This window comes from Nilaparvata lugens, chromosome 3 (assembly GCF_014356525.2).
Source record: "Nilaparvata lugens isolate BPH chromosome 3, ASM1435652v1, whole genome shotgun sequence".
Classification (NCBI taxonomy): Eukaryota; Metazoa; Arthropoda; class Insecta; order Hemiptera; family Delphacidae; genus Nilaparvata; species Nilaparvata lugens.
In genome coordinates this window covers 10,786,987-10,812,246 of record NC_052506.1, presented here as the reverse complement: position 1 = coordinate 10,812,246, position 25,260 = coordinate 10,786,987, and the positions used below count along the sequence as shown (strand labels likewise).

Genomic DNA, 25,260 nt, shown 5'->3' with positions numbered 1-25,260 from the left:
GTATGGTTAGGTTATCTATCCTTTCGTTGAGCTCACATGTAACCGTATCCAACCTTTCCGATAATCCTGCCGTAACTTTATCCTGACTTTCTTTCTGTAGATTTATCATTGCTTTTAATTCTTCCCTATGATTCTCTACTTTAGCCTCAATAGTATCCAACCGTCGTTCTACTGATTTTATAGCGCCCGCTGTCTCTTTCATGCCCTGTTCCATTGTTTGCTTATTTGCCTTTTTCATTTCCACATTCTCTTTTTTAATCTCCTGCATCATTTTGTCCATTGTGTTTTGTAGCATAATATTGAACATACTGCTAGTTTGTTCCATCATTACCTTTTGAAGCGGATCTAACTCTGTGATTGAAAACATACTTTGTTTGCTCAGGTGTGACTCGGCCTCCGGCGATGCGGGTTCGGCAGGCTGCTCCTCGCCCCCTTCAAAGTTGATCTCTACTATCCGTTGATTCAATGGTGTGTCAGCGGCGTCGATTCGAGTGGATGATAGAGGTTGCAGACCTGGTGGATCGAAGACTATCGACCCGACGCTTCCTGGTTCCCTTTCTCGTGGCGTATTGGCATCTACCGTGGTGGGGTTTGATGTGCTTGGAGTCGACAAAGTGGGATCTGTGCAACCGCCGTACATATATGAAACTTCAGAGTTTGCGGGAGTGTGATTCATTATGTCAAATATGATAAATGCTAATTAAACAGTGATAAGAATGATAAGCGAAAATGCTTAAAAAAGAGACACAAACCGGGACTTACAGTGAACAGTGATGTGTAAAGTGTTTGGATACTCTTACAACAAGGTATTTATACTTAAGTTTTTTATAATGCTCTAGCGCCCCCAATGTTTTGTTGATTTATTCTTGGCTAGTTTACAGGCTGCGACTTATTTTCCAACCGGCTTAAACACCTAATATATTTTTGACTAGAAAGTAATAGCAGTTTAGGCTTATAAAATATAATCTCTCTATAAACATGTAATTTTTCACAGTACTAATAATATAAAATTTTCTTTAAAACATATAATTTCTCTCTATTTAAAGCTCTTGTTTCCCCAAAAAGTAATACAAATTTCCTTCGCCAGTTTTCCTCACAACTCGTATAAGTTATCTATAATTTTCAATATGGTTATTGACTTAATTTCAAATAATTATTCAATGAGCTTGGCTCTCATCATCAGTCCCACGTTGGTACGACATGTCTTTGTGCCGTATCGTGGCACTGGCGCCATGTCTTTGTGTCACGTTATTTTTTATATTTAAATAACGATTAGCCTCCTGCTTGGCATCAGTCGGTAAAGCATGAGATTTGATATAATTAGGTCGTGGTTTTCTAATAGTATTCAGTCTTAAAAAATCTTGATAGGCCTAGATATGGGCTTCTCCAATAACTCTTGTAATTCAATAAATAATAAATATATATATAAATGATACTTATACTATAGTGTTGAGGATAAAAAATAAATTGCACACCATGAAAGTTTCATACATATATTACACAAATAATGCAAAGATCAATCGAGGCAAAAAATATATATATAGAGCGATAAAAAATATAATATAAAAATAGAACAATATTGAAATCAATAAAAATATCACAGGCTAACTTTATATTCTAGATTTATGGCACGAATCATTACCATGTGCCTTTATCTTAAAATCATATGCATTCTTTTGCATGTAGCTGCGATATGCACTTGCTAATACTTGTCGACTTGGATAATTCAATCAAAAATGTGTGCTCTAAGATCAGCTTGATAAATTAGCCACTAATAATCCAAATATATATTTATATATTAAAATCTCTAGTATTTAGTAGATTTATTTGTATCGAATATACATTTTTATCTCAGGGTGCAAGATTCGGCACCTGACGGAATAGGTAGAGCCATTCATCTAGTGAATTAGAACTATGATAAATTATCGCAAATTGTATTGCAAAAAATTAAATATTGTATGCATATGTTTTATAGCCTAGATTTCGTACTTCTTTGATTAAATAGAAATTTCTAAAATATTGATCTATATTTTTCTTTCAATAAATACCTTTAATACTAATTTTACTTGCGCAAGTATTACTCTTATTAATTTCTCAATTTATAATAACCCTTTCGGCGAGCTAGCTTTGATCATCAGATTAATTCGAAGCACTAGGGCGCCCATCACTAATTCAAATTTAATCACTCACGTGTCGAAAATCTTCTTGTAAGCCGCCGATGTCGATCCAACTCCATGTGGTCCGGGAATATGGTAGCCGGAATCGTCTCCTCCAAGGGGTTATAAATTTAATTAAAAATGAAAATGACTTCTGCTTCACAATAGCATCACGAAGTCTTTTAAGAAATTTAATAATTTACTTTAACTTTAACTTTTACAAAATCATTAGTAAGGTACTTCGCTCTAAAATATTTGGGGTCCTCTTATGGTGGTATTTGGCTGGCGAGTGCTGGTTCTTCCTTCTCAAGTTTTACAGATCCTCTTTCCGACTTTCAATTAGCATAAAATTTAAATATCTTAGTCCTCCGCCATTTAGGTTCAAATAGATCTTACAAAAAATACCAAAATATTGCTTAGATTATATGATTAATAATTTCTTTGCATTCGAGCCATATCGATAACATAGATTACACAAATTTTAATACAAAAACTACTACATCAATTACAGAGAATATTAGATTGTTTACAATCACATACAATAGTTAGTTACAATAAAATTTTCTTATAATGTGTCCTCTACATGTTTAGTTTTTTCTGTGTGGAAATTGACCTACTCCACTGTGGCGTAGACTACCATGTTCCAGAGTAGGTTTTGTTTGTTTTTTTTGCGGATTAATAATTAGTTAGTGTTTAGTATTGTTCCAAGTCTCTAGCTCTCATTAATATAATCAGACTTTTCGTAAAGACTTTTCATTTCTTTCAATATTTGTATAAAGTATTGCATTTTCAATTGTTTCACTTGTATTATGTGTTAAGAGAGCAATTATGGGATATTATCCTTGTGCTCTCATATGTATCTCAAATAAATAAATAATTTATTTCAAGCTATCAAACCAATGTCGGTTATTGAAGATTTGATTTTTACTATTATTAAATCGGGAAGAACAATCTGTGATTTTCTTGTTTCCCATTGTAGTCTACTGCTTTGATAGTTGAATGTATGAGTTATTTATGTAAGCAATTACATAAATATGTATTAGTTATTGTCGACTGTTCAAATTTTTGCGGTTTTTACATTTTGTTCAATTTACAAACCGTTTTTATGACGTATTACGTCTATCTAATATTACAGTAGTATGAAATATTACTCTTGAATAATTATATTGTGTCTATATCAATGCGTAATTTATGTGAGCAATTACATAAGTTATTGTCGACTGTTAAAATTTTAGCGGCTTTGACATTTTGTTCGATTTTAAAACCGTTTTTAATTACATGACGTAAATACATCAATCTAATAATAGTGTTATGAAATATTACTCTTGAATAATATTGTGTCGATTTCAATATTATTATTGCAATTCTCATAAGTATTGTATTAATAATCAGTTTACTATTCTAAATTGAAGAAGACTCCTTCAAAGAATGTCAATCGCAAGAGAATCCAATGAAGATTGATTGGACGATTAGAACACTTCAAAATAGATAAGCGATACCAGTTAACTGTTATGTTTGCATGAATTTATGAACGATGAATCGAGTTTTTAAATAAGAGCCAAACGAGTTCCATTGAGAACAGTAGCTCAGTATTTCTCTGACACTTTTGATGGAAATTATGAATAAATTATTGTGAATGGAGTTGATCCTTCTAAAAGAATTCTTATTTGCAGTCTTCATTCACTAATAAAATGAACATTAATATCCTTTTTCAGACGATGAGAGGTTTTTTTTTAATGAGACAAGTCTGTCTAATTATCGAAATAAAAATCTCCAACTCAACCCTGAATGAAAATAAAAATCGATCAAGGACATAGTACCCCGAACCGGGCCTGTCATATTACTCGAAATATTTCATGCTTATAGTAGCATGATCACCTACATTGACATGGATACCAATTTTCAATTTCACTAAAAAACTGCTTTTCAAATGGCGTACCTCTTTTGATGGTTTGAATTGAGAGAGTGTTGTTTGCTGTTTATCAAAAAGCTATATTCTTCTACTATTTTTTATATTAAAACATACCAAACATTACTTGAAATTCAAGTGTTGATGAATTGCCCAATGTTTTTTTTTCATATTTGATGTGTATTCTCTTACATTCATTCCATATCATGCAAATTTACCCTGCAAAATACCTACATACCGACTTCTTACCAATTCAAAAACATGAACTCAATTTACAGCGCGAAATCCTATTATATTAAGTGAGCAATTTCTGTATTTTTATATCTGGTTATTTATATTTATATCTGGTTATTTATGTCCAACGGATCTCGATAATGGCTCTAACGATTTTCACGAAATTTGGAACATAGTAGGTTTATTATGTAAAAAATTCAATTGCACTAGGTCTCATCCTTGGGAAAACTCGCTGAACGACATTAAAAGGATAATTCATCCTTGGCTGAAACAATTAATGAAAATAACGAGCGAAGCTCGGTGCCCCGATATTTTGATGTGTATTCTCTTACATTTATTTCATATTATGTATAATTCACACAGCAGAGTACCTATATACCGACTTCCTACCAATTCAAAAACATGAATTTAGAGTGAGAAATACTGTTCAAAAACACAGCAATTCGTTTCTCGCGGAAATGCAGTAATTGTTGCCAACTTTATTCTCGAGATGTGGGGGCTCTCTCAGCCTGGCCTACTACCGGGGAAAGTTGGCAATGTAAATTGCAAACAGAATGTTCAACTTTTAGGTGGAGGCCCCTTTTTCATTTTCGCTGATTTGTGATCGCAGTCAGTTGAACTGTTAGCTGGTTACTGAAAATGTTCTTGCACGTTTACTAGGTTGAGTACCAAGCAACCTCCAGCAAGTTTTCAAGGGTCTGTGCCATCCTAATTTATGGCTTTCAAACGAGAAAGCGTGTTTCCTCGAGCGAAAGTACTCGTAAGTGGTGAGGAGGCCTGTTGGGTAGGTGGTGGTAGGGAAGGGGAAGGACATAGTAGTCGCGAATGTGTGGACCCGCAATAAATTGGCTGTGCTTAAGCGCGGCTGGCAATAGTGGAAACTCTTTAGTCTGTAAATCCTTGTGGCGGCAACACACCCATTTCCATTCTACTTTTCTCCTAAGATCAAGAATTTAAATTGCCAGTCATTTGGTGGAATCCAGCGATAGCTTGCAATTGAATACATGCATTAATTTAGTAATTAGTTCAACTATTTCAAGTAAATAGTGAATTTAACGTTAATTCAAATAGATAAACTATTGACTGATGTATGCTTACAATGTTATGATAAAACTAAATTCGTAGTGTTGTATTGGTTGAAATGAATCTGGTCATTTAAACTATACTGGGATAGATAGTTTACTATCAAAAACATAACGAATTTAGTTTTATCAGAACATTGTAAGCATACATTATACATTAAGCATACATTGGGATAGATAGTTTACTATCAAAAACACTACGAATTTAGTTTTATCATGACACTAGCCGTCAGGCTCGCTTCGCTCGCCATATCCGTCTAGCCAGGGGGCTCCGCCCTCTAGACTCCCGACTGGATCGGCCAAGGATGAGATCAGCAGGCTCGCTTCGCTCGCCTGCATTTTTCATTTGAGCATTTTTATCATATGTTAGGACAATCCAGTCGGGGGTCCAGACTAAACGTCTGGCTAAACGGATATGGCGAGCGAAGCGATCCTGACGGTTAGTAATATAATATTCCCAGGATTGAAGTAGCAGTGCCCAATCAATTTTTCCGCGATAAATGCATTTAAATCTTCAACTTGGTGCCAACCTAACAAAGTCAACTCAACTTAATGCCAACCTGACAAAATTATTAATGTAGTTGCCAGTTAACAACTGTTTCGAAGAGGTACTCTATCTAGATTATAGTTCTATAGTAACATATGATATGGAAATTTCAATTATAATTAAGAGATTGGGAGAAGAAGAATATACATGCTAAAAGACGAACTTTAAACCCTTAAAAACCACCCTTAGAGTTGAAATATTGCCAAAAGATTTCTTAGTGCTCCTCTAAAGGGCCAACTGAACGTACCTACCAAATTTGAACGTTTTTGGTCCGGTAGATTTTTAGTTCTGCGAGTGAGTGAGTGAGTGAGTGAGTGAGTGAGTGAGTCAGTCAGTCAGTCAGTGAGTGAGTGCCATTTCGCTTTTATATATATAGATTGTAAGCATACATTAGTCAATAGTTTTCCCATTTACATATTTGTTTTATTATCTTCCACTTGTTTTCTTGGTGCTTATTCTGTACTGATAGTAAATTTTGTTATCATGGCGAGTCTGTTGCTTAAGCCGCCATTTTGTGACACCGTTGAGTGGGAGGAGACTGTCTAGCTGGGCCAACGGCAGGCGTTCATGCCCTTGACCAATAGCAGTACTCGCCTACTAGTATAAATTCTGCTGCTCTTGTATTTAGTTTTAGTAAATCATAGATTGAAAATGGTGTAATAACCGAAACCGGTCTTTCTACTTTTAATAATATCTGTGGTTTTTGACAATTTCTTAGTAGTTTTATTTAATTATTGTACCAAAACCGGTCTGACTAAAACATCATAAAAATGATTAAGTATCCTTTATTTTATTGCAACACTACCAGTTTCAACTTTTAAAGATTATTAAAACACGATAAAAATTATCAAGTGCTCTTTATTTATTCATTAATTCACATTTCATAATACACAAATAAAATATATAATATGATCTGAAAAGGACCAACAGGCCTGGCCCAAAACAGTTCCCTTTCCGAATTTTAATAGAAGTATGTCTAAAACGTAGGTTATGTTGCTTCACTCTGAATAAAATTTTGAGTCCAGAAATATAAAAACAAATATTTAGAATTTAATTAGATTGAAAACTGAAAAGATTGAAAATATTGCATCAAACTGTAATGAAAACTGAAAAGAATGAAAATATTGCATCAAACTATTATGAAAACTGAAAAGAATGAAAATATTGCACCAAACTGTAGTTCTAAACTTGAAACATTGAATTTTATTGCAACACCACTATAATAAAATGAAGGGTACTTGATCATGTTGATCGTGTTATAATCATCACTAGTCCTTGATAGAAGAGTGAATAATAGATCTCTATAGTTTACTTGAAACTAATTTTTATAAAACAGGAAGTTGTAAATAAGTTTCATGTTTCAGTATTCTCTTACTTTGTACTTTTCTCTTCACGAACTCAAATCTAGCGCACAAGTCTAACTTTGCTGGCTGTGCCAAAGATTTATTACAATTTACATTTGTCTTATGTATGTTGTATTTTGGCGAAATAAATATTCTATCCTATATTAAGTCCTGCTGTATCAATAAAAACTCATTACTTTGGTAATGGCATAGAATAAAACAATCGTAGAAGTTTTCTCTGGTAATGGTTTATGTGATTTTGAAACTGATTTCTTCAAAACAGAAAGTTGTAAATAAGTTCTACGGTATCAATAAAAACACATTACTTTGGTAATGGCATAGAATAAAACAATCGTAGAAGTTTTCTCTGGTAATGGGTTATGTGATTTTGAAACTGATTTCTTCAAAACAGAAAGTTGTAAATAAGTTCTACTGTATCAATAAAAACACATTACTTTGGTAATGGCATAGAATAAAACAATCGTATAAGTTTTCTCAGGTAATGATTTATGTGATTTTGAAACTGATTTCTTCAAAACAGAAAGTTGTAAAATACGTTCTACTGTATCAATAAAAACACATTACTTTGGTAATGGCATAGAATAAAACAATCGTATAAGTTTTCTCTGGTAATGGATTATTATATGATTATGAAACTGATTTCTACAAAACAGAAAGTTGTAAATAAGTTCTACTGTATCAATTAAAACTCATTACTTTGATAATTGCATAGAATAAAACAATCGTAGAAACTTTCTCTGGTAATGAATGGTTCATGTGATTTTCCTAATTCGCACCTGATGTCTGTTCGGAATGCATCTAATTCAGGATTGTTCATGTGTTGTTGCCAGGATTCGGAAGGAGACACACCTCTGCATGACGCCATCTCGAAGAAGCGTGACGACATGCTGACTCTGCTGCTGGACCACAGTGCTGACATCATGCTCACCAACAACAACGGATTCAACGCCCTGCATCACGCTGCTCTGCGCGGCAATCCAAGGTCAGTTCACAACATGCATTCCAAATTAAAAGTCAATTTATTCCTATTCACAATATTTACAATCACAAACAATAACCACTGAGAAACACTGAGATAAGGCAACAACTAAATTTAAACAAGAAATGCAAAGATGTGACGGTATACATTCCGATAATTATAAAGACAGTATAATATAAACTCAGATAATACACTAATTCTAAAGCTGCGTACACATATACGCGCCTCCAACCCGCACTGAGCACGCTCCGCCCTCGTACCGCCCTCGTTCCTCCATCGTAACGCAGTCGCCCCGCCCCCGCTCTGCAGTCGCACCCATCATGAACGTTACGGAAGATATTAGCTCTTCTCGCGTTCCCCGGTCGAACCACTTTTGCTCCCCGGTCGATCATCAATCGCTCTGCTGGAGTGACGTTCGGTTGCGGAGCAGAGCGAAAGTCTGTACGCACCTTTACATTCAAATCTCCTAAGCTGATAGATAACTCGGACTAGGAATCCCAGGTACATGAATTCATATTTTAATATTCTCATGCATCATGAATACAAATTTGAGTAAAAGAAACTGATCAATGAATACACCTCAATGATAAACAAATATTAGTTACAAGAAGCTGATTCAGAATTTACTAGAACATGGAAATGTATAAAATTCTATAATAACAACTATCCAGGTATAATAGTATTAAGAAGAGGCTAATTCACTATTCTGGAAATGAGTAAGATCCAGTAATTTTTAGATGTTAATTTTTAAATGAGGGAAAGATTTAAATCTTCACAATTTCATTAGTAAAACCAATTCATTAGTAAGAGGCCAATTGGGAAGTTGCTCAAAGATGTGAATCAATATAATCCAGTGGTTTCAACATCGTAGTAATGATAACAGAAGGATAATTGGAAAATGGTGTTGCATAATATTTTGAAAGTGGAGCAAAAATCTCAATAGTTGTTAGGGAATAATAGATATTGAGCCCAAAATCCCATTTTCATTTTCCTGAAAAATTTAAAGAAAAGTTCATGTTCCGTTTATTCAGGATCAAACTGATATGAAAGCGCTGGGAAGAAATAATAAAAAATCAGAATAAAGTAGAAATTCACTATAATAGTGAAGGTATAATACTCCACAGAATTATAAATCAAGTACAAATTGAATGAGTTTCAAAAAAGTAGTGTGCTGGGTTGATGTAATTCTACAGCTAGTTTTGGAGTGAATTCCATTAGTCTGTAATGAGAGAGTGAAGACTAGATGTCTGTTTTATGTTCTTAGTTAAGGGCTTGTGCTGGTTTTACGATGCGAAGACAAATATATGGTTTTAACGCTGCAATAAAAACAACTTAATGTCATTTTCTATTACAGAAGAAATATTTGACAGAGAATGAATGACGGCTCATTTTTTTGAAGGGAGAAGTCAAGAACTGGAGTTGAATGAAAAAGGGTTGAGAGTGAGTGAGAGGGTGGAGCACACACTCGCACACGTATAGCTTTTCCGAGACCTGTATGTCTGTCGCGATCCACTTTTCTTCCAGCTTTTCCTCTCCTCTAGGAAAGTCAGTTTCCTTTTCGCTGTGTTCCAGTCGTTCGTGCACATTATTCTTCCTTCCTTCCTCCGGGGCAATATTTCATTGCAAGTTTATTTGCGTCACCGCTACTAAATGAAAATGGGATGTGCTGTGCGATTTGGGATGATGATCATTTGCTTGCAGCAAGCAGTGATTTGGCGGCGGCGCGCAATTCGATCAACATCAAGTCATCACAAATTTTGTCTTCAACTCGCTTTCGTTCATCTCTTTCTCATTTATTATTTTGCTCCACTTCTACGTTCCTTGAAACTAGTCATTCCTCTCCCGTGAGCTCTTGATTTATATCATTATCCAAAGGAAGTAATGCTGGAAAGTGGATCTATGTGATGGAAAGTGATGATGCAAACATAATAATGTTTTAAAAGTAATTTTAAACTAGTTTTTTCATTTACAGAGTGACACAGAATAACGTTAACAAAACATTAGTGGAAATGGCAAAAATGATTTTATTCAAACTAATGTAAAGATCAAGACTTGCCATTTGAGAATTTTTGACACTTACTTCTTCAAGATGGCTTCCTCCTGCAAGAATCACGAATACACTCATGAAATCTGTGTTGAGATTCCTGCAACATTTCAGCTGGGATATTGTTAATTTCATTTTGAATTGTCTGTTATGATTCAACCACAGTTATTGGTCATGTGAAAACGTTTGATTTGAGATAGCTTCCCAAACAGAAAATTGCAGGTGGACAGATCATGGGACCAGGAAACGCAGATGTTGCAGCGATCAATGAGGAATCGTTAACACAGATTTCAAGAGTGTATTCATTCATGAGGAAGCCATCTTAAAGAAGTAATTGTCAAAAAGTGATAGATGTTTTTAATAATTCTCAAATGGTAAGTCTTGAACTTTACATTAGTCTGAATAAAATACCATTTTTGCTCTTTCCATCAATGTTTTATGGCGTTTTTAAAAGTTCTCGTTATTCTGTGTTAATCTGTATTTACTGTCTTATGCATCACTCCTATCATAAAAACTAGTTCTTGAATAATACCCTTCTTTGGAGTTTTAATGATATTTCGATTTTAAAACATTCATCTATCACTTTCGATATGGCCATTGTTGGCCCACCATTGGATTGCCACTAGATTGTTAGTTGCCTGAAAGGGGAAAAACTTATTACAATCCAATCCAAAAATGTTGGAAAATAGTACGGTATCATTTATTAGAATCGCGTTTGTAGTTTGACCGAAAAGCTCTGTTTCCATTAATTTAGTGCAAAGAATTGAATGGAAATCGAATATATTTTCACCTCTAGGTCTTAGCTAGAATATTCAATCCAAAATTATTGGGAAATAGTACGGTATCATTTGTTAGAATCGCGTTTGAATAATCTAAACTGCTCATCATTTTTTTTTCTCAAAATATAGATCGTTAAAAAAGGTCTACCTCTAAAATAATTCTGTGGGAATAACATGTTCTCTGCATTGTACATTCTGATCCGCTTTGCCACAGAAGGTACAGTAGGTAGTAAATTAGTATTTAGCTGGGTCACTTGGAATAGCAGAGCAGGTTAGCGCTAGAGAAAGCCATTTATTGTAACAGTTTCATTAGCAGTATTATGACGTTAGTGGTGGAGGATTAGGGCAGGGCATAGGGCTGAGAACCGTCCGAGTGTAAATAGAGGCGATGATAGGAGTTGTGTGTGTGTGTGTGTGTGTGTGCCAGTAATGAATGGTGGCTGCCGAGTTGTGGAAATAACATTAAAGCTGTTAGTGGGGCGGGGGAACGGTGAGTAGATTTGGTCAACAGCTATTAAAAGCCCAATCAAGATTAGCAAAAGATCCGTCGATAGGTGTGATGGCGGCCGGCGCCCTGCTGTGTTAACCGAGAGTTATTGCGCCGGTTAAACGCCGGATTAGCGCTTTATCGAGCACTTGTTAAGTCACATGCTGCTGTGGCCAAAGTTCGTACACCCGCCATCAATGGTATTCATTACATTATTAAAATATCAAGGGTCTAATAGCTGTTTTGCTACATTTCCTACACAATGATATTAGGACAAAATCAAGTCCAGTTGTAATATGAAGCAATGACTTGAACTGCCTCTTATAACCCTCATGAAATCCATTTCAGATTCACAATATATAAATTAGGATTTTACAGTACTTTATTGTCTTCCTTCTTTAAGCCGAGTCCTCCATCCTTGTCTGTCTTCCCACTCACCATCTCTTAAATTCCTCATTACCATAGCCTCATCCACTTCATCCCTCCAAGACCTTCTTGGTCTTCCTCTCCTTCTCCGCCCCAAGCGGACTCCAATCTGTCACTATTCCAATCCACTTACTGGCACTAGCTCTTCTGGCATGACCATACCACATCACCTCTTGTCCTCTATGAATTTCATCATATCAGACTCCACCTTCATTCTGTCTCTGATCACCTCATTCCTCACTTTATCCACAATTCTTTATCCACTTTATCTCACTTTATCCACAGATTCACAATTCTTTTCGTAATTCATATCGGATCTCCGTGTAATGTACCTCCAGTCCCTGTGTATATGACTACATTCATAGCTTACGGATAAAAAATCGGCATATAGTGATAAAGAATCACTAGACATTCTAAAAGACCAAGTTAATAGGACATGACGTCGATGACCACATTGATGCTGTTTGATTTCACATTGTTGTAGTAATTTATATTGATTGCCTGTGTTTTTATGTACCTCTAGTCTCTGTGTATATTACTACAGCCATAATTTATGGATAAAAAATCGACACGAAGAATTATTAGACATGATAAAAGACTAAGGTCCGGTTGCACAACAGCCGGTTAAATTTTAACCGTGATTAATTTCACGAGAACCAATCAGAGAAGGCGTTTTTGGAAAGACGGCTTCTCTGATTGGTTCTCGTGGAATTAATCACGGTTAGAATTTAACCGGCTGTTGTGCAACCGGCACTAAGGTCCGGTTTCCGAGCTCGGGATTTAGCTAAGTCCTAGACTTTAAACAGCTGGAGTCAGAAAATTGGCTTTCCAAAACGGGGCGTAGTCGCAGCTTTTATAACAATAGTCGTAGTTTTTATTTTCTCATTTCTATAATTGGAAACGTTTTTCCTTGACGAAATTAGACATTCCTAAATAATTCAAAATAGCTGAAACTTTACACTATTTTCTCTTTACTTTATTTTGTGTTCAATTTTCTAGTTCTTCGAAATATAATTCAAACGTGACTATTCCAATGACTGCAACTACGCCCCGTTTTGGAAAACCAATTTTTTGACTCCAGTTGTTTAAAGTCTAGAACTTAGCTAAATCCCGAGCTCGGAAACCGGCCCTAAGTTAATTATACACGTTGTTCATAAGAGTACAACAATTATACATAATTGTTCATAATTATACACGTCGTTATTCTTGTTGACCAAGAATAGGACACAGTCCGATAGACACTCTCTAATATGATTGCTACTTATTCGTATACTACTAATACTCATAGTACTCATTGACTCTACGGCCCTCGAAGAGCCTTGGCCACCTCCACAAGCCTTTTCCATGCATCTCTGTCCTGTGCTCGCTGCCTCCACCTTCTCACGCCCAAGGATTGAAGGTCTGCCTCCACGTCGTCCATCCATCTCTTGCCTCGTGGTCGGCCACGCTTTCTTTGTCCCCCTGGTTGCTGATACAGAGACATACGCGCTGTACGGGTTTCCGGCACACGTTCCACATGGCCCAACCAAAGAACCAACTCTTCTAATTTCAGTAACAATGCTCGGTTGCCCATACAGATTATAGAGCTCATCATTTTTTCTGAGTCGCCACCTATCAGCCTCTAATACTGGCCCATAAATTCTTCTTAGGATTTTTCTCTCCCATCGATTCAACAGCATCTTATCACAACTTGTCAACACTCATGTTTCACAAGCATACCACTGGTCGCAGAACTGTTCTATAAATTTCAATTTTACTGCTCCAGCTTAACAGCCTTGATCTAAGGAATTTATGTAGGCTGAAGTATGCCCTATTTCCAGCTTTCAATCTGTCTTTGATTTCCATTCCATTATTACTTATTCGTATAAAAGCCCCAAAAATGGAAGGCAGAACCCTTCATTCATCCCCAAAACGTATATTCATTGGTTGAAGAATGATCTACTGATTGTATAACAAGTGATAATCAACACCATATATGTTCAATACAAACGCAGGAAAATCTCTTATTTACGTGATTGAAGATCATGTATTAAATCAAGAACATTGTACAGTACTATGAAAAATCATTTTAGATTGAACATAATTCTGTATAATTGGAAGAATAAGACGTTGATCTTGTCAATACATAATATATCTTTTCAAAATCAATTTAAATTACAGAACCAGGTGTTGCCATGAAACCTGGTTCTGTAATTTAAATTGATTTGATTTATAACAAATATTTATATTGTAATATTTCTGTTTCTGTGAATGTATTTTTTTTGAGGAAATAAATAAATTTGAATTTGAATTTGAATTTGAAATGTAGTGGTACTGACAACAGCAACGTCTTATCTTTCGGTTATTGAGAAATACGTCAACATCTCTTACCATGCAATCAAATTATACTGTATACTTGATAAGATTTCTAGATTATTAAAAACAATCTATAATACATTAAGAAAAATCTAAATACACAAAGGTGTTGGCTGATCCTTATTTAATAATTCAATGGAAAATGTAATCATCATGAGATTTAAACACCTTTTCTTGTTACTGATGAAGTGTGAATTAAATAATGAGATTAAATTCAAGGGTGTTTGAATTCTTCTGAAATCTGGATTTATTTTAGCTAGTGCTGTGCATTTATTCTTAGTTTAATCAAAGAAAATAGAAGTATAAATTCTAAGTAAAGTATAAATTCTATTAGGAAATAGTCTAAATTTCTTCGCTTATCCTTATTTTAATCAAAGAAAATATAAATTCAGATTTAATGTAAACTATAGATTTTATTTTTCCATAGGGTCTAATCTTCTTCACTTATCCTTATTGACCGAAGCGAAGCTGAGGTCTTAGTTTCGACTCGATCGGCTTTTGTCTGTTTGTTTGTTTGTACCGCAGTTACAGTCGCAGTTATTGTCCGATTTGGATAAAATTTGGTATACAAGTTCTTTGAAACAAGGCGCAGAAACGTATGTGTAACGATTTTTGATAAGACTTCCTGTTTTTTTGTAATTTGGAAAACCGCATACCAACCTCCTTCCAGATAGTTGATTTTTTGTATCTAGCTCCGTTATTTTGCAAGATACAGCAATATTATTATTCTTTTCAAAATGAAAGATCATTGTATTTACATATGTTAAGAGTAAATCCTGCCCGAAATAAATATAAGTAAAAAAATTTGGCTCTTATTTTTTATAATAGAACTTGTGCCGCTCTGAAATGTGCTGTATTTATCAATTATTGTAGAAAACGTCTCACTTGACTGCACAATTTTTCCCTTTTCAACACGAAATTTCCCTGTTTCATAGACAAATAGTTTCTGGAAAACTATTAGCTTTTGTTTTTTCCTTTAGTATGAGATCAGAAACCGAGTTGTGAGCATTTAACATTCTGCATAGCATAACAAGTCATAACATTAAAACCACTTTCCATTAAAACCATCATTAGCAACCTCCTGTCATTGACACCAACAAACCTATCTTATTTAGAGTAATTTTCTGTCTCACTATCGTCTGTGAGACGATTCATCGTCTAAATTGCCTACTGCATATTTCATTTTTCCGTCAGTTGACGGAAATTATAATATCTTATAATTAATTGTTAAAAAAGTTGTGATATTGGTTAATATTGTAAATATGGGGACGATGTGAAGGTACTTCCTCAAAAGAAATTTTCAAGTCCGATGTCCCTGGAAACATTTTCAATGGAAAATATAATAGATGAGATTGCTAAATCTTCACAATATACTGTACATTCATAATGGCCCTTCTCATTAATTTGAAAGTTGTATTTATGAGCGAGGTCTACTGTTCACAGAACTACTAGTTTTAATGAAAGAAAATAGAAGTGTGAATTTAGATCTAAAGTGAAATATACTATCTATTCTTCCATAGTTCCAAGGAAGGGGTCCAATCTTCCTTGCTGTCCCCACTTATCCTTATCTTAAAGAAAATAGAATTGTGAATTCAGATTTAAAGTGAAATATAGATTCTATTTTTCCCTAGTTCCAAGGAAAAGGTCTAAATTTCCTCGCTGAGCTGCTCAATACAGTATCATGTAGTTTCCTCAATTATTTTCACGTATTTTTGGTAGTCGAATGCTGTTGCGTGGAGAAAATATCTTGTCTCGAATGTCGTAGCTAATCGGTGATGTTTTCGTTCTCAAAACTCACTCAGTTGCCATTATTTCGGCGTTAGGCTTTCAGAAGAGACGTTGCTGAGGCAACGCTGGCAAAAGGAGAAGAAAAGGCGAACAGGAACAGGAAGTAGCCGGCTAAAGGTGTGGGTTTGCTTTTGAAAAGACCTGTCTGATAAGGCTCGTTAATTTTTTCGCAGAGTTCCTTATAAGTGGAGCAGCAAGTGGGGACAGGGCGGCAGTAGGCCTACAGCGAGTACTGCTCCCTATATCTGTAGCGAGGTACGAGGGTGTCTTCAATGCCTGCCTTGTCAGAAACACTCTTCCTCTCTTCCCCACGGATAACATTTACACATGCCTCTTGCCCCTTCAATATGGAAAGGTTTCCCATTCATGCCTCACCTCGAATATTCAGCTCTATCGGATTTATTTTGCCTCAGCCTTCACCCGGATAAAGGCACTATAGTGAGGCCCACGTTATAATGACAGTGGATGAGGATAGAAGAATAGCGATGCCGATTCTCTGCATTAATTAATCATATTTCTACATTGTCAAAAACATAATTGGCACCGTTGTGGACCTAGAAAAGGATAGTACCACCGTCTTTGTTGAATGATAGACAAGGATAGCAACACCAAAATTGATCAAATACTGTCATTATAACGTGGACCTCACTATAGCCTGTTTTCTCTCACACAGCATACATCTCCCTTGTAGATATACATTTGTTATCATTTTTGAATGGTTATTATCACCTTCATTAAAATATAATAAATAGTTATCAATCGATAATAATTTGGAATATTATTCCATTTAATAATGGTCACAAACGTGATATATTTTGTTGCATTTGAAAATGAAAATGAACTTTATTCTGCCTTTGAGTAATACAACATTTAAAACACAAATAGTTTCAGAATTATACTAGCAACAATTTTTTGTAGACGCTGCCAGTTTACATTCATTCTATATATAAATTTCATAATATAGAGGTAAGAATTGCTAAATAAAATAAATAACAATTATTATCTGCGGCCATTGCGGTACAATGATAATAATTTTATTAAAGAAATACTGTTTACAGAGAACGAAACTTAGAGTCAAAATTAATTTAGAGTTAAAAATTTAATGTCGGATAATAAAACTAAAAAATTCAGAAACATAGAAACAGTTCAAAATACAATTCAGAAAATTTATAAAGCACTAATACATTCATGAAGAGATTACAATGGGTTTAAAACTACAATCTGACATGTTAAGATAAAACTTGAAGTAAACAGTCTAAATCATGTTGTTGAAACAACCAAGGTTTTATAAATTTCGTGAAATTTGTAAGGGAGGTTTTCCTCCTGCCATCATTAGGTATAATGTTATACAGTTTCGGACCTAGATAAACAAATGATTTCGCAAAGAAACTGAAGTTTATTGTAGGTAGTCGTGAGATGGAATCCTCTCTTCGTCTTTCAGAAAAGCAGGGTCTAAAAAACCCATCATTACCACTACGCAAAAAGAAAATTCTTAATACTTTAAAAGCAAATAAATGCCGAAGTGGGAAAATACCCAGTGATTGGAACAAAGGAAACGAAGGCTCTCTCCGATTTTTGAAAAGTATTATCCTAATAAAGTGCTTCTGTAATTTTTTCGCTGCTCCACCCCAGCATACACTGCCATATTCTAATTTAGAATTTATTAGAGCAAAATATACGGTGCGGAGGATTTTTGTGTTACACAGGTCTCTTAAGTGATAAAATTTACATAGGTCTCTATTAATATTTTTCTGCAAGGTTGCTATGTGGGTGTTCCATTTAAGAGATGAATTGATAAAGATTCCAAGATATTTAATGACATCTACTTGCTCTATTGGGGGACATTGGCATGGAAGATCATATCTACAACTATTTAAATGAAAAATTATGGGTTGAGGTAGAATTTTAGGTGTACGTAGAGAGAAATTGATGAATTTAGTTTTTTCAACATTTATTGCCAATCTGTTTCTGAGATACCAGTTCTGGAGGAGCTTACAATCCTCATTTATTTTGCTGAACAAATCCTCCCATGAATTGCCCAAATTAACTAGTACTGTATCATCTGCACAGCAAAAAATGTTCCCATTCAATTTCTATGCTTTTAAAGTCTCTGAGTTCAAAAACCACACCAATAAGATTTTAGACGATCTTTTGAGAGATAGATTCCCAATCTGATATATTTTTTTGCATTTCTAAGCTTTCAAAGTAAATGAGTTCAAAAGCCACACCAATAAGATTCTAGATAATCTTTTGAGAGAAAATATTACTTGATGATAGATTCTCAATCTGATATATTTTGTTGCTATTCTAAGCTTTCAAAGTTAATGAGTTCAAAAACCACATCAATAAGATTTTAGACAATCTTTTGAGAGATAGATTCTCAATCTGATATATTTTGTTGCATTTCTAAGCTTTCAAAGTTAATGAGTTCAAAAACCACACCAATAAGATTCTAGAAAATCTTTTGAGAGATAAATTCTCAATCTGATATATTTTGTTGCATTTCTAAGCTTTCAAAGTTAATGAGTTCAAAAACCACACTAATAAGATTCTAGAAAATCTTTTGAGAGAAAATATTACTTGATGATAGATTCTCAATCTGATATATTTTGTTGCATTTCTAAGCTTTCAAAGTTAATGAGTTCAAAAACCACACTAATAAGAGTTTAGACAATCTTTTGAGAGAAAATATCACTTGATGGTAAATTCTCAATCTGATATATTTTGTTGCATTTCTAAGCTTCAGGGTTTCTGAGTTCAAAAGCATTGATCAAAAACCAGATTGTAGACAATCTTTTGAGAGAAAATATCACTTGATGATAGAGTCTCCATGTCATTGTCATATTATTTTTGATTCGTTGTGAATGTTTACATCCATTTCAACTCACTGCATTCATCCATTCACTGACATTATGTATAACATTAATGAGGCTTAATTTCAAACTGAAATCATTTCTCAACTGATATTCTCTCAAACCATGATTATATCATTGAATGAGATTCTCTCCTTGAGTTGTTATCATAACATCGTTGTACTTTTCCCCATAGTAGTCCAGTCACTATATACATTGGTTCATGCAATTTATATTGTAGTTCTGATTTTCTTATATAGTATTTGGGTACATAAAAGAAGTCCAGAACCAATTTCTTCATGCAAAATTTCCTTGTGCTAGATACAGAGTGGCCCAAAAACCTCGTATTTTCAGCTCATTCTCCAGTTTTCAGCTATTTCTGCCAAATCCAGTAATCGGACAGAAAAATTTGCTCCTGCCTTTTTCTTAGATAGCTAAATTCTGAATAAAATGAGATCATTCGGAACACTCTATCTCCAATGAGTACTGAGTTATGACTCTTCGAAAATGAGTAAAACTAAATAAAAAATAAATTCAGATGATTTTTAGTTTTTGATCAACAATATCTTCCGATTGTTAACATTTAGCTGTATAATTCCAATCCCTCTCGGCGTATTTTTAATCAGTGAATGATTTTCAATAGAATCAACAGTTTGCAATAATTGGATAATCACATTCTCTCGAATTTCGAGCTTATTTTTAATTTTAGGTGAAAATGTTACTGAACATTAATTGTAGAGATTCTCGTGCTCAATCTTTTCCACTTGAATGTTTTTTCTTTAAACTGTATCTGAAGCCTGATAATTGGGAATCTAAAATCAAACTTTGCATAGATGGGGCGCAGCTCCTGAAATTTTTACAGATATGAGACTTGTGGTAGTTGATAGAGCTTATCAATGACTTTTTTATGTATAAATTTGATCAAAATCGTTGGAGCCTTTTTCGAGAAAATCGCGAAAAACCCTGTTTTTGACAACATTTTCGCCATTTTAGCCGCCATCTTGAATTGCATTTGATCGAAAATGTTCGTGTCGGATCCTTATAGTGTAAGGACCTTAAGTTTCAAATTTCAAGTTATTCCGTTAATCGGGAGATGAGATATCGTGTACACAGACGCACATACACACACACACACACACACACACACACACACACACACACACACACACACACACACACACACACACACACACACACACACACACAGACACACACACACACCAATACCCAAAAACTACTTTTTTGGACTCAGGGGACCTTGAAACGTATAGAAATTCAGAAATTGAGGTACCTTGATTTTTTTCGGAAAGCAATACTTTTCTTACCTATGGTAATAGGGCATGGAAAGTAACAAGATTTAATATTATCATATAAAACTTTCCGTAATTTAGCGCGTGAAAACCAGAAGACATCTAGGCGCCCAGACGAGCTGTTATAAGTTCTTTGCATCCTATTTAATAGTGCATGAAAATTGCATTCAATGAGGCATGCAATTTTTAGTCTACACAGCTGTTAATTTTCTACCAAGTTACATTAAGATATCGAATTACATGCGTCATGGCATGCAATTTATAGTCAACTTGACAGCTGATTTATAATGAATAATTCTGTAGTCTGATTTTTACTCTAATATTGACGTATGAAGGAGGCTCCTTTTTCCTTTTATATTATCCTTGAAATGCAAAATTTCCAAACACCTTGTATATACGTCGACGCGCAATTTAAAAAGGAACATACCTGTCAAATTTCATGAAAATCTATTACCGCGTTTCGCCGTAAATGCGCAACATATAAACATTAAGAGAAATGCCAACCCGTCGACTTGAATCTTAGACCTCACTTCGCTCGGTCAACAAAAAATGGCCAATCTTCTAAAAAACGTGTAACACATGATCAACAAGAATTATGGCTGGACCAAATTCAACCTGTAACAACAAATATACCACGATTAACAACACAATAACAATAACCACTGTCGATTTATGAAAACCCTTTGGAATATTTATCTCAAAAATTAAGTGTAATGTGATGTTATCCAAAGGCAATCATATCATGATCCTTGTAGACAATGATCAACAAGAATTATGGCTGTTCATCTCTGAATAGGGTATCCATAGAATGAGTACTCTTATACTTGAAATCTCCGAAATATTTATCTCTGGAATATTTATCTCAAAAACTAAGTGTAATGTGATGTTATCCATAGGCAATCATATCATGATCCTTGTAGCCAATGATCAACAAGAATTATGGCTGTACATCTCTGAATAGGGTATCCATAGAATGAATACTCTAATACTTGAAATCTCCGACTAGGAACTAATGTTAGAGTATAATATCTCAGAGAACTGAGATTACAGACACCATATATCGTATTGGCTAAAAGGATCAAATGTAAGCCGGGCCGTGGAGTAGTGTGTGTGAATGGCGGCTTGCAGCAGCAGTTGAGAAGAAGGCAGTAGCTGTGGCAGCACTTTGGGAGAAGCGCCAGAGAGATATGGCCCTGTTTACAGCTGCTACGGCCGCTTTTTGTTCGAGCAGAGAAACAGTTTGAGTGGATTTTGTTGCTTCTCATTTCCTTCGCTTTTAAAAAGCACCCACCTATTTCCACGGAAATAAAACGAGCTGTGAAAGTGGTGTAGTGTGGGGTGCGGGGGGGGGTTTGTGTGATGGCGTGGGAGGGGGAGAGTAATGATGCGTGGCCTCCGGAACATTCACCGAGACACCGACCGGCTCTAAGCAATCTGCACACTCGGCAATTTTCAAAGGCAACCCTCAGTATCAAACGGATAGCCCGTGATCAACGGTCATTATCGATTCACAACGAAACATATGGATTTTGAAGATATTATACTATCACCATAGCCATTTCTAATACAAGGCCCTTGCCTACGATATTGCAACGTCGCAGTGTAGGCCTAGAATTCAATACATGATTGGTGAGAAAGATCAGCTGGTATTTTTACTTTCCTTGCCCTATTACCATAGGTAAGGAAAGTATTGCTTTCAGAAAAAAATTAAGGTACCCCAATTTCTGTACGTTTCAAGGTCCCCTGAACCCAAAAAAGTGGTTTTTGGGTATTAGTCTGTATATATATATATATATATATGTGTGTGTGTGTGTGTGTGGTGTGTGTGTGTGTGTGTGTGTGTGTGTGTGTGTGTGTGTGTGTGTGTGTGTGTGGTGTGTGTGTGTGTGTGTGTGTGTGTGTGTGTGTGTGTGTGTGTGTGTGTGTGTGTATGAGTGTATGTGCGTCTGTGTACACGATATCTCATCTCCCAATAAACGGAATGACTTGAAATTTGGAACTTGAGGTCCTTACACTATAAGGATCCAAAACGAACAATTTCGATCAAATGCGATTCAAGATGGCGGCTAAAATGGCGAAAATGTTGTCAAAAACGCGATTTTCTCGAAAACGGCTCCAATGATTTTGATTAAAGTTATACCTAGAATAGTCATCGATAAGCTCTATCAACTGCCACAAGTCCCATATCTGTAGAAATTTCAAGAGCTCCGCCCAATCTAGGCAAAGTTTGATTTTAGATTCTCAATAATCAGACTTCAAATACAATTTAAACAAAAAATTTCGAGTGGAAAAGATTGAGCATGAGAATCTCTACTATTAATGTTCAGTAACATTTACACCTAAAATTAAAAATAAGCTCGAAATTCGAGAGAATGTGATTATCCAATTATTGCAAACTGTTGGCAACTGTAGATTCTTTTAAATAATGATTCACTATGAAGAGATAGCAGACCTCGTGTGACTCCAGCGTTATTACCCTGTCACCAGCTGGCTCAAATCTTTGAATAGTAGACATGAGATGCGCGGGAACACTAGCGTCAGGTGATCAATTTTCATAACGGCAAGGAAAGTTGTGTGAGTGCGCCATACCAGATAAATCTTTTTCACCAATCATGTTGAAAGATTCTAGGCCTACGCTGCGACGTTGCAATATCGTAGGCCAGGGCCTTGTATTAGAGGTGGCTAAGCTATCACACATAGATTTTGAGAGTAATCAATTCCCACAAGCACTGATTGTGGAGTAGATCAAACAATCTTGTCTTGAGCTGTCTCTAGTCATTCAATATTATTGTAAAACTTTTTGGGTAGTTGAGAAGTTGATATTATGATAATTATTCATATTAAATAAAAATACTAAGAAGTTGCCAAAATCCACAGATTTTATTAAAAGTAGAAATACCGGTTTCGGTTGTTACACCATTGGCAGGCCTGACTGTTACACAGTCACGGCCTGATGTTATAAGTGAGTACTGATATTGTTCAATAATATTGATTGTCTAGGGACCGCTCAAGACAAGATTGTTTGGTCTATCCCGCTATCACTGGTGGTGAAAATTGATTAGTCCCTCAAAATCGATATGTGATAGTATAATAATCTTCAAAATCTATTTTTCCTATGGTACTGATATTGTACAATAATTAAATAAAAAGACTAAGAAATTGTCAAAAACCACAGATATTATTAAAAGTAGAAAGACCGGTTTCGGTTGTTACACCATTGTCAATCTCTGATAAACTAAAATTAAATGCAAGAGCAGCTGAATTTAAACTAGTAGGCGAGTACTGTACTGCTATTGGTCAAGGGCATGAACGCCTGCCATTGGCCCAGCTAGACACTCTCCTCCCACTGTATATAATAGAAACGTCACAACCGCCATTCCCTTCTAAACCGCCATTTTGTGTCGTTTGTATTATATGCAGTGGGAGGAGAGTGAGTAGCTGGGCCAATAACAGGCGTTCATGTCCTTGACCAATAGCAGTACTCGCCCACTAGTATAAATTCTGCTGCTCTTGTATTTAGTTCTAGTTTATCAGAGATTGAGTATGATGTAACAACCGAAACCAGTCTTTCTACTTTTAATAAAATTTGTGGTTTTTGAGAATTTTTTAGTATTTTTATTTAATTATTTTACAATAACAGTACCATACGAAACATAGATTTTGAAGACATTATACTACCATACATCGATTTTGAGAGACCAATCAATTTCTTGACAATTTGTCCCTAGACATTCAATATTATTTAACAATATTAATACTCACTTATAAAATCAGGCCGAGACGTGCTTTCTCTATTTGTGTGACCTATGTCTATCAATTTAAAAAAAAAATTGTTATGATGGCGAGTCTGTTGCTTAAGCCGCCATTTTGTGACATCGTAAAGTGGGAGGAGACCCCGTTAATGGCAGGCGTTCATGCCCTTGATGACCAATAGCAGTACTCTCCTACTAGTATAAATTCTGCTGCTCTTGTATTTTAGTTTTACTTTATCAAAGATTGACAATGGTATAACAACCGAAACCGGTCTTTCTAAGTATCAATAAATCTGTGATTTTTGACAATTTCTTAGTATTTTTATCCAATAATATTTAATTTCCTTTTTCAAACATAGACATGAAATAAATATATTTTTCTTATGATTGGTCCATTAAACATTCAGAAGTACATTCAAGTAATGTAATAAGACAAAAAAAATTGCTCAGATTATGCTATAAAATAACAATACATATGTAATCCTCACAAACCATTCACGAGTTTTAAACAGTGTTTGAAGTGACTGTTGTATAGCAGTACAATGTCGCAAGGGAACACACCACATAATAGCTAAATCAAGGTAAGTGAGGAAACACAGACGGAAGACAAAGATGATGGAAGAGTCAGGCAACGCCAAATGCAACCATGTGTGATGTCACACTATACACATACATATAGGTATAGTATATGAGTGTTTGTTGTTTGTGGATGTCGCGTGACGCGTGTTGGAGGTGGGAGGGGGTTGGCAACTGGTGACTGATGGTGTTCGATTGTCACTGGAGTGACGCGAGCTTAATAGTATTTCGAGGCCGATAACGGAAACGTGTGAACACTCACGCACACACACACACGCGCACCCGGCTGTCTGCTACCCCGAGTTAAGTTAAACGAGAAAAATAAATTGCAATCTTCTGCTTCTTCGCTTCTCCTTATCTGAATATTCCATCTCTGCTAACCCCTTGGAAGGTGCCGCTCTTAACGTTCGCCATACGTTGCACGGGCGGAAAATATATTATGTCTCTCGCCTCTCCCCTGGGTACCTGGGAATTCGGGAAAGCTGCTCTCGACTACTTACGCCGAAAAACAGTATCATTTGCATAATTTAATCTCGCTTTTTGTTAGCTGACATGAAAGGGAGCATTCTTATAATGATTTCTTCCATGACGCTAGAGAAAACTCATAAAGGTGAATGAGA

General features: G+C 35.3%; 1 protein-coding gene across 3 annotated transcripts in view; it reads left to right on the top strand.

Annotated features, from left to right (window-relative positions):
* Positions 1-25,260, top strand: part of LOC111048168 (E3 ubiquitin-protein ligase MIB1) — a 356,450-nt gene that overhangs the window by 138,512 nt on the left and 192,678 nt on the right. For all 3 annotated transcript variants that reach the window (XM_039425353.1, XM_039425351.1, XM_039425352.1), the window contains exon 11: positions 8,123-8,274. In XM_039425353.1, coding sequence (XP_039281287.1) covers positions 8,123-8,274 — 152 coding nt within the window. The remainder of the gene's footprint in view (positions 1-8,122; positions 8,275-25,260) is intronic.